Genomic DNA, 17,308 nt, shown 5'->3' on the forward strand with positions numbered 1-17,308 from the left:
AGTTAGGTTGTTGGTTTGTATGGGGCACTCTGGTATAGATGAACCTGTCAAGCACACAGTGGTCTTTGCCAAAAAAACTCCGTTCTTTAGTGCTTCTGGGTTTGGTAGTGTACTGACTCAAAGTGCTGCAGTAGTTTAAGTAGATATTTAGAGAGCACCCTGGGATATTTCTGGGAATCTCAAGCCCAGTGATACTCACAGGTGTGCAGTGTTTCCATCTCTTTCTCGGTCTGTGGTTTTTGGTTTGGCCAGTGACATTGGAGCAGCTGTCTGGTGGCCCAGTGGAGCGCTACCTGAGCTGGCTCCATAAGGGACAGGAGATCCACACACCATTCCAGTCTGAACTGGAATGTTTCTCCTTTGATCATATGTTTTCAAATGCATCTTCTCTAAGTTTTTCAATAGTGATACATAAAACATCCACAGACCAAAAAATCAGGTACTGCCAGCTTGGCTGCAGACAAACAGTGCAGTGCCTTGGAGTGGCTGGGCAAGGCTTCTGCAGGTGAGCAGGGAAACCCTGTAGATCTTGAGGTGGCTTTAGGATGCTGTGCTGAGGCAGTGCCTTAGGGCAGAAGATAACTCACAGTCACTTGTTTCCATACTTCTGGTCCAGAGGCTAGGTCCATGCATATGTGTGGAGAAGTGGTGCAGGTTAATTATGTCTTAGCTGGGTTACACTGAGCCTGTTGCAAAGAAACACCTGCAGGAGTGGTCTGAGGTGCCTCAAAACTGGTTCATTGGTCAAACGTCTTACTCTGGTGTGGGGAAGCATAGGAGTAATTTGACCCAGACTGTCCTGATATCCTTTGTGGCAGATGAAATTGTCTCTCAGGCAAAGCAGTTCTTGCCTGGTATGGCTTGGAAAACCTGACATGAGAGTGAGGAGATGTTTCTACACTTGCTGTGAGTTGCTCTGTGGTGGCTGCTGCACAACGTAGCAGAACTTTCCAGCCCAGTTTTAGCTGGTGTCTCTGATCTGTACCTTTAGGGTAGCAATGAGAGTAGTAAGACAGTGGAACAGAACAGGTAGCCCAGAGGTGTGGTTGAGGGCCCATCCTTGCAGACAGTCAAGGTCTTGCTGTGTCCCTGGGCAGCCTGCTCTAGCTGGAGCTGTCCCTGCTGCATGCAGGGGGTTGGACAAGGTGACCTGGAGAGTCCCTTCAGTCTGTGAAGTCCTGCTGTAGGTGGAGAATTTAGGGTAAATTGAAACTTGTTGTTTGTAGCAGTTGGAGATTTGTTCCTGACCCTAATTGACAGCTGTGCCTCAGAAAAGATAGCCTCAGGTTGAGCCACTTGAAGAGTGAGCTGGAAAAAAAAAAAAAGGGTTCTTGGAAAAAGATCTGCCAGCTAAGCAGTGTCAGCAGTCATGATTGGGCAACTGCCTGGGGAGTGGATGGAAAAGTGAAGACACAAGAGTTTGTGTGATAAATGTCTGAATTTGGAGCTGTTATCCATGCAGGCTCAACAGTTTTAGACAGGAAATTATCCAGTGAATGTTTAAATGAAGGTGTTATAGCATTAGTGTTTGAATTCTGCAGAGTTGGAACTCATCTGGTGGTCAGCCAAAAGACAGACAGAATTACTGCAGCTGTTTTGCTTGGGTGTTAGATTTCACACGAATAAATCTCCAGCCCTGTAAGGAATAGATGCATAAGAACTCACAGAAGTGTCTAAAAGTAGTGAAGTGAAACATGGAAGTTCTGCAGAAGTGTGAACCTGAGCACGCAGGGCTTGGAAGACCTGTCAGCAACTTGCTTTCCATCCTAGCAGAGATGCTGAGAATGGGTATCAGGACTTGTGGAGTTCTGCAGTGGTGAGACACAGGAGCAGGCTGCTCAGGCATGTGGTTGAGGCCCCATCCCTGCAGACTTTCAAGGTCAGGTTTGATGTGTCCCTGCTGCCTGCAGGGGCTTGGAGAAGGTGACCTTGGGAGGATCCCTTCCAACCAAATGCAATCTGTGAGCCTGGTCATGGCAGTCATCCCCCAGAGCACAGAGGGCTGTGGTGCTGGAGGTGCTCTCTGAAAGGAGCTGCTGCAGTGCCTGCTCCCTTTGCACCCAGGATGACCACACGGCCTGTCAGGTGCCAGCCCTGCTAATCCTATGTTTGTTTGCTCGAGAAAAGAAACTCTGAATGCCAGAGGTGAAAGAGCTGCAAGTGGGGTGCAGAGCCGTGCCACTGCTGCCTGGCACCACACAGCTCTGCTGCTGCCTGCCACTGCAAAAGCTCTGAGATGCAGTCCTGCAAGAAAGCAAGGAGAAAATCCTCATCCTGTCCCAAAGCCACGTCACGGTCTTCTGTAGCTGTTGCTCCTGTGTGCAGGAGCTGCTTCTGTGTGGAGGCAGTAAAAGTGGTTTCTCTGGGTACTAAGGCAGGAGATGTGAGCACTGCCACTGCAGATTTCAGCACACAGAGCTGTTCAAGGGGTGTTCCTTTTCTGGCAAACTGAGCAATGCATCCTGAAGCATTCCAGGTTTGCTTTTCCTTCACAGAGAACTACTTTAATTTACCTCCTCAGTGTCCTTTGTATGGCCAGTGGGATGTGCTTCATTTGTCTTTGCCTAAGGACGAGAGAGGGCTCCAGAGCTGCTGGCTGTGGGATCACAGAGCTCTGTGTTTTAGCTCTTTTCTCTCTTCTATATGATTTTTAAATCACTCATAATCATGTTTGTCAAAAGTGCAGTAAGGATTCCTTGGACAGTGTTTGTTCTAAGCTTTGGCAGCTTAAGCCTCATTTGGAATGAGAGCTGAATCTGACTCTTCTTAGTACCGACTTGCTTATGACCAACGTCTCGCTAGGAAAGTTTCTTTTTTGCTTTCAAATCAGTTGAGTTTAGGGTTTGATTCTCAAAATGTTGTGTATATGTTGGCATGCACTTATGTATTTGTATGTCCCACATCTTCAGGTATTTGCATTTCTTAGAAAGAGTGAGTGCTGAGCACGCTTTGGTTAGGTTCAGACACAGAACTGCCCATGCTGTTAGTGCTAATGTTTTGCCCTGAGCCAGAGCAGTTGGTGCCTGGTGTATTTTCAAAGCTGGTTTAAAGAGAGGAGAGCCTGAGGAAGTGTAATTGCAAACCTGATGCTCAGTCTTTTATCCTCTCTGTGTTTTTGGGGATTAGAAGTTTGGTATTTGAGCAAATGTTCCTTGCTGTCTCACAGTAGCTAATGCAACTGAAGGGGATCCATGTGTTAAGCTACCTGGTTCTGCTCAGATTCGCTGCCAGCTGGTCCTGCACACACAGCCACATGAGCTGGTGCCACGAGCTGTTCTCCACAGGGCTCACCTGCAGTGACATATTGGCAGCGCTGCACTCAGCTGCCAGGAGGAATGTCTGTCTGTCTGCATTTCTTCAGCCAGCTTCATTCACTGGAGGGGCTGGAGGCTGTCAGTGGGCAGGAGACCTTTGCTAAAATCTTCCTCTTTTGCACGAGGGAAGTGTGTCCCACTTTAGACTCTCCTGAGCTGAACTCCAGTGGGTCATGCACTCTGCTTTGGAAGGGCAAGAGTAAACCTGGGCACACAAACCTACACTTATGCACTTTGCAGCCAGTGTGGGGACATGGATGAGAGATTTTAAATTGCTGTGTTTTCTCCACTTCCTAACATCTGGGGGTTCAAACTTTTGATCTTTCAACCTTCTTACCTCCAAGGCCATGCCTGCAGCCGCCGAGGAGAGCTCAAATGACAGCACTTGCACAAGTCTGTGTGCATATGCAAGCCCATGTCGCACACAAACCAAAGTCAGCAGCAAGCAACTCGAGGTTTATTCTGCTCCATTGAAGTCTGTCTGAAAGGTTCATTTTGTTCCCCGATGCTGCTGTTAGCAGAGCTGCTGGAACCACTGGCAGCAGCTGTAAGGACTTGTTCTTCTGTTTATCTAGTTTGACAAAGGATACGCTTACAGCATCCGCCACAGCTACGGCAAGGAGGGCAGGAGAACCGACTACACCCCCTACAGCTGCATGAAGATCATCATGTCCAACCCACCCAGCCAAGGGGATTATCACGGTGAGTGCCTTGTCTGTTGTGCAAGCTGAAAAGCAGGGGAAGCCCTTGGCTAGAGAAGAGACTCCCTCCTCTACTCTCTTAAATGCTATATTTCATTTCAAGGCCACAGGCCCCTTGCCCTTGGTGGCAGTGCAAGGAGATTTTACAATGACATCCAGCCAGAGGTGCTGCGAGGGAGGGACCCAGCTGGGCAGAACACTGCAACTTTGCTAGCTTACTTTCAAGCCCTGTGTGGCTAAACGTGGAAAACTCACCCTGGCTTCACTGCTGCTGTGCTGTACCAGGTCATTCCTTCAGCTGTGTCTCGAAACCTCCCACTCACAGTCCAGCTGGTGACCTCACTAGCGGGCAGCCAGCTCGCAGTTGGTGGTGGGGACGTACCTGAGCCTGTTTCCCTGTCCGTGCAGGAAAACTGTGGCCTGGTTCTCTTGGGGTGTTTTCTGTACCTCTTGAGCCTGCGGCCCCCTGATGGCTGTGCAGTGGAGTCATTATTTTAAAGTAGCCTGTAAGAAGTAAGCAGTCGCACACATGGGCAATTAACTTTGGCTGCTCGAAAACCAGGAGGTGCTGCTCTGGTGTCTGGGGTGCCTGAGTGCACAGCTTCTGGGTGGACATGCTGTGTGAGCTTGCTGCTTTACCTGCTAGGGTGCCCATTCCGCCACTGCGACCCGGAGCTGCTGAAGCAGAAGCTGCAGGCCTACAGGGTTCCTCCTGGTGGGATGGCTCAGGTAAGGCACAGCTGATGTGACGCTGTTCTGCAGCACTTGTTTGCAGTTTTCCTTCCCATTTCTGTAGGAATGCAGGATGCAGCTTGTGAGTGTCTCTTCTTGCAAAATCTAACTCAGCATCTTGGCTCCAGTGCTCTGGCTGGTGTCTGTGTTGTTGCCACCTTTGACTGCGTGGCTTCCTGAGGTGGTTTGCTGCTGCAGTGGGTGCGATGCAGGTAGTCTTGTTCTACTTCATTTTACTGCACTGTGTTTGAAAAAAGAGTTTGAATGAATCTGGCAGTGTTTTAGCAGCCTTCTAGTACCTGAAGGGGGCAACAGGAAAGCTGGAGAGGGTCTTGTTACGAGAGCCTGTGGAGACAGGACAAAGGGCAATGGTTTGAAATTAGAGCAGAGTAGATTTTAGGTTGGACATTAGGACAAAGCTCTTCACTATGAGGGTGGTGAGACACTGGACCAGGCTGCCCAGAGAAGTCGTGGGCAGCTCATCCCTGGAAGTGTTTAAGGCTGGTTGGGGCCTTGAGCCAACCAGGTCCAGTGGGAGGTGTCGCACAGGGTTGGCACCGGTGACCTTTGGGATCCTTTCTGACCCAACCATGAGAATCTCTTCGTCCTGGCAGTGACTTGTGACGACTTCACAGTGCAGTCAGGAGACCCAAGGAATTGTTTCCTGCAATCAGCTTCTAAAGCCCACACATTCTTAACCATCCATTGCTCTAACTTCCCCATGACAACAAAAGCTCCATGCCTAGGGAGGCGAAGCAGAGATCTTGAGGCTTTTGAAAAGGAAACGTTCCACTGAAGCCCTGCCTTGTATAGCAAGGAAAGCACAGGGGCTGGAGCTTTCTGGGGTGTGTACTGAAGGACTCTGACTCCTGCTGCATGAGACAGGCTATAATAGGATGCCATCATCTTCAGTGAGGAAGGGACAGGTTAGAGGGAAGCTGAGGCACTTCAGCAAGCAGTTCTGTGTATGCACTGCCTGAAACCAGCTCGAGGTCCATCGGAAGAAACTGCTTTCGGTTGCTGCCTTTTAGTTTGTGGAGTGTCACTAGTGCTTGCCAGAGTATTGAACTGGAGAGAGAAGCATGTGAGAGGGCAACTTACAGCAGTCTCTGCTCCTTGGAAGGAACAATTAAGATATAAATGAGAAGAGATTAGTTTTAAAGCCTTTGTTGCTCACTCATAGTCATTCCTGACAAGTTCTTGAGCTGCTCAGACTTTCTCCAGGGATCTTTTCTCCTTTATTTTTCTCCTTTTCTTCTGGTTCACATAAACAAGCATTTGACTGTCTTCCATATCTGAGATACCTGCCTTTGCCTTTTTCCCATCTTGTATGCATCAAAAATTGATGCTGCTGTGAGATTTTTATCCTGCTAATCATAGGGAGTATTGCTGGGGATTTACTGCCTTAGCTGCCGTGCTCTGTGTGCGGGCAGAAGCTAGCAGAGGTTATTTCTCCAATGGCTTTGCACAGCAGGGCTGTGTCTTTGTCCTTAACAGAGCTCCTTATTTGATGGGAAGAGATATGTGTGTGTTTTTTCTCTTTGGACTGAGATTAATTTTCTTGCCAAAAGTGGCTTAGAGAAGCTGCCTCCATCAGCAGCATCTTTTCTTGAACTCTGTCCTGTCCCTGGGCTTTGTGTTGTTAGTGTCAGGGTACAGGCTCTGCAGTGGCCACTCCTGGTGTTAAGCTAAACCCAACCCAGAGCAGAACACCAGGACACTAAGAATAGCCAAAATAAAGAGGTTGGCTGTGGCTGAGCATTCAGAAATGGATCTTTTACATCAGACAGCCTTTGAATGTTCCATGGAAGAGGAAGAGGCTTGCTTCACACCTCTCTGAGATCCCACACAGGTCTCATTGCTGCCACCAATATTTGTTCTGTTGGTGTGGTCCAGTAACTTCTGTATGACTAATGCCAGTTTAGGATCCTTCAGTCCAGACTGGGACTTCTGGGAGCCTTCTCTGATGCTGTTTGCTGTTTCTGCTTCAGCTCAGTAGATGGTGACAGGGGTGGATGGTTTGCAGCCTTTCAAAGCTTTTCCAGGATCTGGGCCTCAAGGCTGACACTCACTCAAACCATCCCCTCCAGTCTGTCAGACCTCCTGTCAGCTGCAGATGGAGTGAGAGCACCCTTACAGCCTGGCAGCTTCTCTTTCCCCTGGCTGAGTCAGAGCCTGACCTCTCAGCTGGGTATTTCAGTAAACGCTGTCCCTTTCCTGGGACCTCTTAGGTTGTTGCTTGCTTTACTCTGAATTTCTTTTGCTCTCTTCAAATGTGACTCCATTTAGTGCCACATCTTGCTCTACTATGTGCTCCAGACGAGCAGGCTGTCCAAGTGAAAAATTCCCCTCTGTGTGGTCAGAATGTCTGTTCCTAGATGCATTTCAGCTCTCAGCCTGCTTTCTGATGGAGATGAAGAGGTTAATGTGGTGTTCTGAGCTGAGGGACACTCAGCTGACCATGTGTACAGGACAACAAACTCAGAATGGGAAGGGGCTTCACAGCAGGCTCCAAGCTGGCTGCACTCAGTGGAGGTCTCGCATATGCTTCCAGAATCGTGGAATTGTTTGGGTTGGAAAAGCCCTGTAAGATTAATCAGTCCAGCCATCAACCCAACCCCACCATGGCCACTAAGCCATGTCCCCAAGTGCCATGGCCACACCTTGAACACAGACCCTCATGACCATTAAGATGCCGTTCCAGTGTGTCCCTGCTTGAGGCTAGCAACCCTGTCCATTAACAATGGAGGGAACACAGAGGTGTTTGTAGAAGACATCTATAACATACCTTCTGGAAGCATGTGCTGAGAGCCAGGACAGCTTTAGCATGGCCTGGCTTCAGTTGTAAGGAGCAAGCTGGAGACCATGAGTCACTAGCTGAAGGATTAGGCCTGGGTGAGTTTCCTTCTGCCCTCAGCCACTTCACCTGACACTATTTTCAGTCAGTTTCTGAGGAGGTGGTAGGGAAATAACTAAGCACAGACTCACAGACAAATGATCTCTAGGGGTCACTTCCAGCCCCTACCTTCTGTGACAGTGCCACAGTTTAGACTTCATTGCCTATTTGGCCTCGGCCTTGATCTTCTACGAAGAGTGAGCAGGAGGTGGCAAGAGGGGCAGGAACGTTGTCAGCTGGGCTATGATGGAGAAGCAGTGGGGCCAAGAATTTCCCTGGCAGTGTGGTGCTGGTTTTATCCATTCAGCAGATCTAATTTATTGATAGATCTGCCAATAAATACCAGGCAGCTGCCAGTACTGAGGACAGCAGGAGGTTCAGCTGGGGTCTGTGGCTGTGTGTGACACAGTGCAGCCGTGGGAAAGAGACTTGAAATTAGCAGTGCTTGAGAAGTCTTTGTGCTTGCACTGAGGCTGCCTCATAACTGCAGCAATTTATCTGTTTGATAAGCAGAGAGCAGACTTTGTGGTTCTGGAGATGGGGGAGGAGGTGTTGGGACTGTACAACATTTCAACTGGCATTGCACTGCGGAGATAAGAACAAGGCTTCATTCAGCACAGAGGAGATTACCTGGAGTGGAAGTGGGAAGCAAATTGCACTGACAAGAGATGGCCTGATTTTCCTTAATGGATGTTCAGAGCAGCTGGCTCCTCACACATTCTGCTGAGCCTGCCTAGAGAGAGCTTCATTTCAGAAAGGCACAAATCTTACTGAAGGCAAAGCCTTTCCTCTCACAGATCTTTGTCTCAGGAACTGGGATCACACGTTCCGATGGGAGCATGATGCTGCTTTAGTCTGCATCTGTGTGAGCCAGCAATGTGAGAGATAAAAACACAAATGAAGTCCTTGATTGCTTCACACTTCAGCCCCTGGAATTGCTGGATTTATGGCTGCAGCTATGGCATAGCTGCTGCAGGGTGGAGGTTTGACAGTTAACTCACAGCTGTATTACCAAAATAAACAATGAGCTTACTGGCTGTGGGGATCACAGAGCTCTGTGTTTTAGCTCTTTTCTCTCTTCTATATGATTTTTAAATCACTCATAATCATGTTTGTCAAAAGTGCAGTAAGGATTCCTTGGACCGTGTTTGTTCTAAGCTTTGGCAGCTTAAGCCTCATTTGGAATGAGAGCTGAATCTGACTCTTCTTAGTACCGACTTGCTTATGACCAACGTCTCGCTAGGAAAGTTTCTTTTTTACCTTCAAATCAGTTGAGTTTAGGGTTTGATTCTCAAAATGTTGTGTATATGTTTGCATGCACTTATGTATTTGTATGTCCAACATCTTCAGGTATTTGCATTTCTTAGAAAGAGTGAGTGCTGAGCACGCTTTGGTTAGGTTCAGACACAGAACTGCCCATGCTGTTAGTGCTAATGTTTTGCCCTGAGCCAGAGCAGTTGGTGCCTGGTGTATTTTCAAAGCTGGTTTAAAGAGAGGAGAGCCTGAGGAAGTGTAATTGCAAACCTGATGCTCAGTCTTTTATCCTCTCTGTGTTTTTGGGGATTAGAAGTTTGGTATTTGAGCAAATGTTCCTTTTCTCCAGCCTCAGTGCTTCTCTGATGAGTATCCACAAGAGGTGGGTATGCTGCTTCTGACCTGGGTTTTCCTCCTGCTGTGCAGATCCTGGAGCTTGTGAAGGGCATGCACTACCAGCTGGCCTGCCAGAAATACTTCGAGGTGACCCACGATGTAAGTAGCTGCTAATCTGTGCTGGATTCTGGCCACAGTCTTTGTCTCTAGGAGGGCCTTGTACATGGTGTGTGGAGCCCAGAGACTGTGCAGTTTCCACATCCATCATCAGCTGTCTTGCCCTGCTGGTTTTCTTTCCAGTGATTTCAGATCTTCTGCAATCTCCTGCTTTTATGCATTGAAGTTAACAGCCTGACCATTACTAGAGGCAGTAACAGGTTACCCTTCCTGAAAGCATCAACATCATTGAACTTGGTCTGTTGTAAGCCATTTAACTTTCTCAGTGCCCTGGTTTTAATCAGATTTGTGGAGCTTAACCCATTATTTTTTGTCTTATATCTAGTAAAAAATGTGTTTGATATTTCCATATATGCCTTAAAAATAAACAAAAAGGATCTAAACAATGTAATTAAAGCTCTGACCTCCCAGCACACACAGACATAGTTAATTCCCTGGTATCTTCCTGCACTTTTTAAGAGCAGCATTTCCCTGAAAATGTTCTTGGTGTTTGCATGAACTGATGGGCAGCCAGGAAGTGCAGGCTGCTTGAGCAGGACTGGAAGCACCCTCTAAAGTGAGTGTCCCAGCTTCTGAACCCCCAAAGGAGACAGGCAGGGCAGAACTGTGTGGTGCACACACCAGAACAGCTGCCTTCTGAACTTAGCTGGTGAGGTGTTTCAGCACTGGTTGAACGTTCAGTTTGTGGATGACGGTAGAGCTGAGAGAATGCTGCTGCTGCTCAGTGGAAAGGAGCGGTGAAAATGTGTTGCTGGTTTTGTCTTCTCCACTGCAGACTCAATGCTCTGTGTTGTTGGTTGCACACCTGATTGCAGAATGCTGCTGCTGGCATTGATGGAGCACGGCAAAGCTGGGTCTGTTGGCCTCCTGTCTTAGCCTGCTACCCTGAGGATGCTGTGTTCGTGGCTGCTGGAGGAGACAGGGCAGGAGGTGGAGCTGCCTGTGCCCATCCCCAGTTTCACACTGGTCCTCAGGACTGGGATTTGTCTTGTGCACTTGTTACAACTTTCAGCAGTGATCTCTGCTGCCCTTGGCATGCTGGGCTTATCCCAGCCCCTCTTTTGGAGAGGAAAATGCAGTTTTAAGGTTCAATTTAAGCTTCAATTGTTGTGTGTGGGAAAAGGTTTGCCAGCATCCTTCTGTTGTTTATGTGCTGTGGGGTGTTCCTTGTCTTTATTACAGCAAAGGCAGTCTGACAGCCTTTGACTTCCATTAGGAAGGGAGAATGCTTGTGATGAAACTAAATCAGTGCCATGCTAGTGCCTACTGAGCTGGTGTTTGCAAAACGATGCCTTTTTCTTTGTTAAGTTGCTGATTAATTTGTCCTGCAGTGTGGCAAAGATGACTTTCGAAATGCAGTAATCCAGTGCTGCTTTCCTTCTGCATGCAGGTGGATGACGTCGGGTTCTCTTTGAGCCACCCCAACCAGTATTTTACAGAGAGCCAAAGGCTGCTGAGTGGTGCTAGGGAGGTGAAGAAGGAACCAAGTAATTCAGCAAACTCCCAGCCAAAAAGTGTTAGTCAGCAAAGCAAGAATTTGAGTTCTACTCCCACTTCCTCCAGCACAGCAGCTGCTGCAGAACTGGAGGGGCTGGAGGCATACTTCACTGAAGACTGAGCAGCTGCGCTCTTGGGGCTTGGCTTGGGTTTTCTTTCTCTTTCACCTCCTCTTCTCTAGCTGGTTTGTTCCTGTGCTAAGGGATGTGGCTCTTTGCTACCTGGGATGCCCTGAGTGGTCTGAACAGACCAAGAGGCAGACAGGTGCTGGAGCTCTGCACTGTTATATGACACGGGGACGCCTGGGAGATGAAGCTGCCCTCCCAGTTACCAGTGATCTTTGCCCGGCTTGCCTCTGCTTTCTTCAAAGTGACCACACAATGGAGTGCAAATGTGTCTCTCCTTAATAAATAAATTGCAAAGCCAGCGTTTGTGGTGTGTTTCTTAGTTCTGCTCGAATGGCACTTAAGCTCAGAATTACCCATGGGAGGAGTCTGGCCCTTTTCTGCAAGAGGAGCTGCGGGAAATCAGCTTCCAGATTTGTATCTCAATGCCAGATGTAGGAAGCGTGCGTAGATGTGGTGTCTCTTCGGAGGGAGCGTGTGGAGACTTGGTCAGTCAGAGACCGCAGCAAGGCTGCTACCTGTGATGTTTCTGGAGCGCAGGTCAGAAAAAACAGCACGCAGCTATGACTTCACTTGGGAAGGAGGGGAAAAAAGCTCAACGGAAAACACAGCGCCTGGGCCCGGCGGTCACTTGCGGCGCCTGAGCCCGGCGGTCACTTGCGGCGCCTGAGCCCAGCGGTCACTTGCGGCGCCTGAGCCCGGCGGTCACTTGCGGCGCCTGAGCCCGGCGGTCACTTGCGGCGCCTGAGCCCAGCGGTCACTTGCGGCGCCTGAGCCCGGCGGTCACTTGCGGCGCCTGAGCCCGGCGGTCAGTTCTGGCGCTTGAGCCCAGCGGTCGTCTTGACCCTGGTTGTCATCTTGCAGGTTGCTTGACATACCCAAGCTCAGCTTTGGTGAGCTTTGCTTTCCTCTGCCCGGGGCGCACTCGGTTCCTTATAGAGGTTTGAGTTTGCATTCCCCTGTTGTTCCTGAGCCCTGTGGATGTGGCATCAGTTTGTTTGTCTTCTCCGGCCCTGCTTGGCATCTGTGTTGCTCAGTGGGACAGTCAAAGGAGTCCTGTGGGCTGGAGCTGGGTGAAGTGCCAAGGCAGCAGTGACAGAGCAAAAGCTGTGGCTGACAGGTGAGTGGGGAGCAGGGGAGCAGCTGTGTGTTGGGATGGGAGTGCTGGCAGGGCTGACAGGATGGAGTCTCACTTGACACAGTGTTTGAGTTCCCCTAATTGCATTGCTGAAGGCCTCTCAAACTGTGATTTGCAGATCACATTGAATTGTTTCTCTCCTGAAATGTCGTTTTTGCTAGGAGTGGGCATTTTGAATCAGGAAGTGAGTAATGCACAGTCCATTGGGATTGCAAAGGTGACTTCATGGAGGCAGAACGTAACCTGCCAAGAAGCAGTTTGTGATCGCTGCTCCGGAGCTCTCCCTGCACCGAGGCTGTTGCTGCTTCTCTGCAGGACTGATTCTGAGCCTGCTGAACTCAGACTGCTTTGTGCCACCTCAGGAGAGCCCTGTTTGCTGCAGGTGATTGCAAAGGATTTGGAGGTGGGCAGACACTGGCAGAGGCTGCCCAGGGAGGCTGTGGATGTCCCCTTCCTGGGGGTGTTCAAGGCCAGGCTGGATGAGGCCTGGAGCAAGCTGGGCTGATGGGAGGTATCCCTGCCTGTGGCAGGGGTTGGCAGTGGATGGTCTGGAAGGTCCTCTCTAACCCAACCCAGTCTGTGATTCCATGGATCTGTGAGAGCTCATCTTGAAAGCTGGAGCCTTGGGTGACTGTTGGAGAGGCTCCTCAAGTGCTAGCTTGGTGCATGTAGCAGAGAGGTCGAGGCAGCTCCTGGTGGCAGTGGCTCCTGCCTCGTGGCTTTGTTTGCTGCCACTCCCACAGCCCTTTGAAAACTGAACCTAGACAATTGCCATTTCTGTCCACTTGTGGACACCATAAAGCTGCCCACCCAGCCACGTGGAGAGTGTAGAGCTTGCTTTTGCCACCCCCCTCTCCTGGACAGCTTATAATCACCCGTGGAGTCCTCAGGGGTCCAGAGGCTGCAGACTGGAGCCACTCATCTGCTTCCTATGTGCAGCCTGAGATAGTTTATAGAGTCTAGAATGGGCTGGGCTGGAAGGGGCCTTAGAGATCATCCAGTGCCAACCCCTGCCACGGGCAGGGACACCTGCCCCCAGCCCAGGCTGCTCAAGGCCTCATCCAGACTGGCCTTGAACACCTCCGGGGAGGGGACATCCACAGCCTCCCTGGGCAGCCTGTGCCAGTGTCTGCCCCCGCCCCTGTAAGGAGTTCCAGCACACCCTGAGGACAGGCAAGGCTCTGCGCTGAAACCTGAGCCATTTGCTGCAGCATCCTCCCAGGCGTGAGGTGGTGCCTGTGCTACCCCCACTCAGTGCCCAGGAGCAGGGGCTGCCGCTGGGCAGGTTGTTCTCACTGCTGCTTTTCTCCGTGGCACCAGGGTCACCATTCCACCCTGAGGGACGCTGTTACTCACTTGCTGATACTTTGCTACTGGAACGGGTGGCAACTGGAGCCTAAAGCGGCAGATGAAACAGTTGTTTATGTAGCAGATTGGTCACACTGGGGGGCTGGAAATTAACATAGTGGATGTGAAGCTCCTGCTTGGGCCAGACGGCTTCCTTTTGCAGCCCCCTGTGGATCCCACTGGAGGTCATTAAGTCATTAGCCGGCAGCAGGGAAGTGGTAATTTGCCCTCCGCCAGTCCAAGTGTTGCTCTGTGCAGCCCCTTTCCCGCTCGGCAGGCTGCCGCCAGGATCTCCGCGCTGACCTGCTGGCTGCCGGAGAGGCGGAGAGGCTCGGAGCAAAGCCCTCGGGTCTGCTCCGGTGAGATGATCTCCCCGGGTTTCATCACCTCCGTCCCGCTGGCTGCTCTGCTTCTGCACTTGCTCAGCCCTTGGCTTGGTTCCCTTGTTTGAGGAAGCAGCTCCTAATCCACATAAGCCTTGCAGTCTGTCTCACCGCGTGCTGACATTTCTCTTTGCTGTTGATATTCACCACCAGGTATCCCCCAAATGCTCACCAATTAATCAGCCATCAGTCTGTGGCGTGTTATTGCAGCCAGGCACTAAGCCCTGGATTTCCCATGAGGCAGCCTTTGTCACCTCGTGTGACCCCCACCGTGGAAACAGACAGTCCACTGCCCTTGCTGGCAGCCCTGTGGCTGCTTGGAGTGCAGGACAAACTCTGGGCCAGATCCTGCTGGAGGTGTTGGACCTTTACTCTTCATGGCATCTGGTGAGCAACGATATTTGGTGAATACTCCAGCTCTGGCTGCTGTGAAGGTGAAGCTCAGTGGAAGTCAGGGGCAAAGAAATGCCAGTTTTGAAGCTGTCAGTGAGGAAATCAGATGTAAAGGTACCAGGGATGGGATTCAGTTCCCTGCAAAATCCTCAGCGCTGAAGTGTCAGAGTCATGGAATGGTTCTGGTTGGAAGGGGCCTTAAAGATCATTTAGTTCCAAAGCTCAGCTATCCAGTTTCAGACCTTCTGAAGGAGGTTTGTCCCCATCTGGTGCTGAAGCTGCTGTGCTGTGATGGTTGGCAGAAGGGAGCCTGCTCCTCACCCCTCCTGCTTCTGGTGCCTTGGGGATAGAAGTGCTGCAGCATCAAGTGGGGATGCTGGACAGCATAGACCCCCCCCACCAACTGAGTTATGAATGAGATGGACCCAGGGAAGAGGAGCCCGAAGAGTGTACCTTTGGGGCTCACTGTGCTCTGGGAGCACCCAGCCCTGCCGTGTGCTGCTGTGCTCTGGAGATGTTGCAGTGCACTGTGGCTGCAGGGAAGTGGTGAGAAAGGCAACCAAGCTGGTGAGGGGTCTGGAGAGCAGGGCTGGGGAGGAGCAGCTGAGGGAGCTGGGGGTGTGGAGCAGAGGAGGCTGAGGGCAGAGCGCATTGCTCTCTGCAGCTCTTGAGAGGAGGCTGCAGGGAGCTGGGCTTGGGCTCTGCTGCCTGCTCTGAGGTGAGAGAAGAAGAGGAGCTGGCCGGGGATGATGCCAGGGGAGGGTCTGGTTGGAGAGGAGAAGGAAAAATGTCTTTGCTGTAAGACAGCAAAGGGACTGGCAGAGGCTGCCCAGGGAGGTGGTGGAGTGCCCGTGCCTGGAGCTGTCCCAGAAAGAGGTGACCATGGCACTTGGGGACAGGGTTCAGAGGCCCTGGTGGTGCTGAGCTGATGGTTGGGCTGGGTGATCTTGGAGAGCTTTTCCAACAAAAACACAGCTCTGATCCTGTGATTCTAAGAAGATTAAATGTGCTCCCTGAAGAGCAGAGTTCAGTCTTGTCTTCTTGTTTGTGAACCTGCTGATGGCTGAGACTGGTGCAGGGCAGCTGTGGCTGATGGCTCAGACCCTGGTGATTTGGCTAATCCTTTTGCTGAAGGCATGGCACTAGGAAGTGTTTTTTTCTCCTTAATCAGATGAATGAACACAGAATGTGGCAGTTCCCTGCTGGCTGTGTTGTACAAAGTGGTGAAACCCCCAGATATTCACTAGCAGCTCCAGAAATAAATCTCAGTAGCTACTTACCAGGTTACCCCCTCCCCCCCCTCGTCTAACATGCAGTGAAGATGCAAACGCCTGGAAACCTCAGCAGATGAATGTTCTGCTTGCAGCCAGCGGCTTTCATTAGTGCTGTTAGAAGAAGAATGACATTTCTGGATGTAGTTTGCAGAACTGGGGATTTCAAAATGAAAATGAAGCAGCTTTGGCAGCAGAAAAAGAACTGCTGTGCATTGTGTTTGTTGTCTGCTGTTCTTGGTCAGGGAATGAACCTTCTGTTTGCATCAGGAGGCTCAGTTATGGCTCTAAACTGAAATACTTTGGGGTCAGCCCCAAAACAGGGGAGGTCTCCTTGCAGTGGGGAAATGTCTCCTAATCAAAAGAAAGAAGCGTGGAGGAAATCCTGATCCTTCCCAGCTGTCAGCTTTAGGAACCTTGCCTTTCAGGATGTAAGGTGATAGATTTGGGCTTAGGATGCCTCCCAAGAGTGGCTTATCCTGCAACAGCTCTGGGCACTGCCCCTTTCTTCCCCAGTGGGCTGTGTAGCTAAGCCTCCGGGTACCCTGGGGCAGGGCCCTGACGCAGCATGTCAGGCAGATTTGGTTTCTCAATGGAGAAAACCAAATCCAAGCCTCCTCCCAGCACTTCTGAAAGGTTTCTGAACACCCCCAGCTCCCCCAGCCTGTCCTTGCAGCACAGGTGCTCCAGCCCTTGGTTCAGCTTTGTGGCCCTGTGTGTCATTATGTGGTCAGCTGCCTGCACTCCTTTGTGCTCCAAATTTCCCAGAAGAAGGATATTAAGAGTGAGGTGCAATAAAATGGAATTATTCAGCAGGCATTGCTGACCAGAGGGGAATGCAATGCAGCTGTGTCTTTTCCATGCACGAGTGAGGACAGTCCTACTTGCTCTTGCTCAGTCATCAGGTGTGTTGGCTCAGTGCTGCAGAGCAGACCTGCTGCTAGGGATGCTGCACTTTGCTAGCTACTGAGAAGAAAATTACCTCTACCCCAGTCCAAACCAGGACAGTTCTGGGCCTCACAGCATTACAACTATTCAGGCACCAAGCCCATTTCTCAGCTACCCTTCCCAGTCAAACCAAGGGTGGTTCAATTGATAGAGAGCAGCTGCAGCTGCAGCTGAGAGGGAGCATAGCCAGAGAGACAGACCCAGACCAGCCACTGGAGTGTTCCAAGCCAGACAGCATCACGCTCACTGGCTAGGTGAGGATGGGCTGGGAAAGGAGGGCTCCTTGGGTCATGGTTTGGGGGTTCTGTCTGCTCTGGGAATGGGCTGGGCAGCAGCCAGCAGCTAGGGAGCAGCTGCAGTATCCATCAGTTGTTATAACAGTTATTAGAATTATTATTTTAATTACTGTATTGTTTTTATCTCGCCCTAGGAGTTTCCTTATCTTTAGCCCTCCAATCCTGTCCCACATCCCCTGGGGCAGGGGAGGGCAAGCAAGCTGCTGAGTGGCGTTGGGCTGCTGCCGTGTTTCATCCACAGCAGAGACCCGCAGCGGCCCAGCCATGTGAAGGTGTGCTCTAGATACCATCTTCCACAGTGCAGGTAAAGGGCTCTCATTTGTTTTGGAAAGATGCAGCTTCATCTCTTGACTTGCAGCCTGCAGATGTCCTTGCTTTTGTCACAGATTCCAGCTTCCCTCTCTGGACTGCCACCAGAACGAGCAGCCTAGCGGGTCTCTTGTAGCGAGGGTGTCAGTGACTGGAAGTGTGGCTTCTTGGGCTCCTGCAGAGTTCTCTCT

At 50.7% G+C, this 17,308-nt stretch overlaps 1 protein-coding gene across 2 annotated transcripts in view; it reads left to right on the plus strand.

The window, feature by feature from the left end:
- PRIM2 (DNA primase subunit 2) overlaps window positions 1-11,333 on the plus strand; it is a 50,579-nt gene extending 39,246 nt beyond the window's left edge. For both annotated transcript variants that reach the window (XM_064164108.1, XM_064164107.1), the window contains 4 exons: window positions 3,890-4,016; window positions 4,662-4,744; window positions 9,324-9,392; window positions 10,801-11,333. In XM_064164108.1, coding sequence (XP_064020178.1) covers window positions 3,890-4,016; window positions 4,662-4,744; window positions 9,324-9,392; window positions 10,801-11,028 — 507 coding nt within the window. In that variant the 3' untranslated portion in view covers window positions 11,029-11,333. The remainder of the gene's footprint in view (window positions 1-3,889; window positions 4,017-4,661; window positions 4,745-9,323; window positions 9,393-10,800) is intronic.
- The last annotated feature ends 5,975 nt before the right edge of the window (window positions 11,334-17,308 follow it).

The sequence above is a fragment of the Pogoniulus pusillus genome, chromosome 25 (assembly GCF_015220805.1).
Source record: "Pogoniulus pusillus isolate bPogPus1 chromosome 25, bPogPus1.pri, whole genome shotgun sequence".
In the NCBI taxonomy this organism is placed as follows: Eukaryota; Metazoa; Chordata; class Aves; order Piciformes; family Lybiidae; genus Pogoniulus; species Pogoniulus pusillus.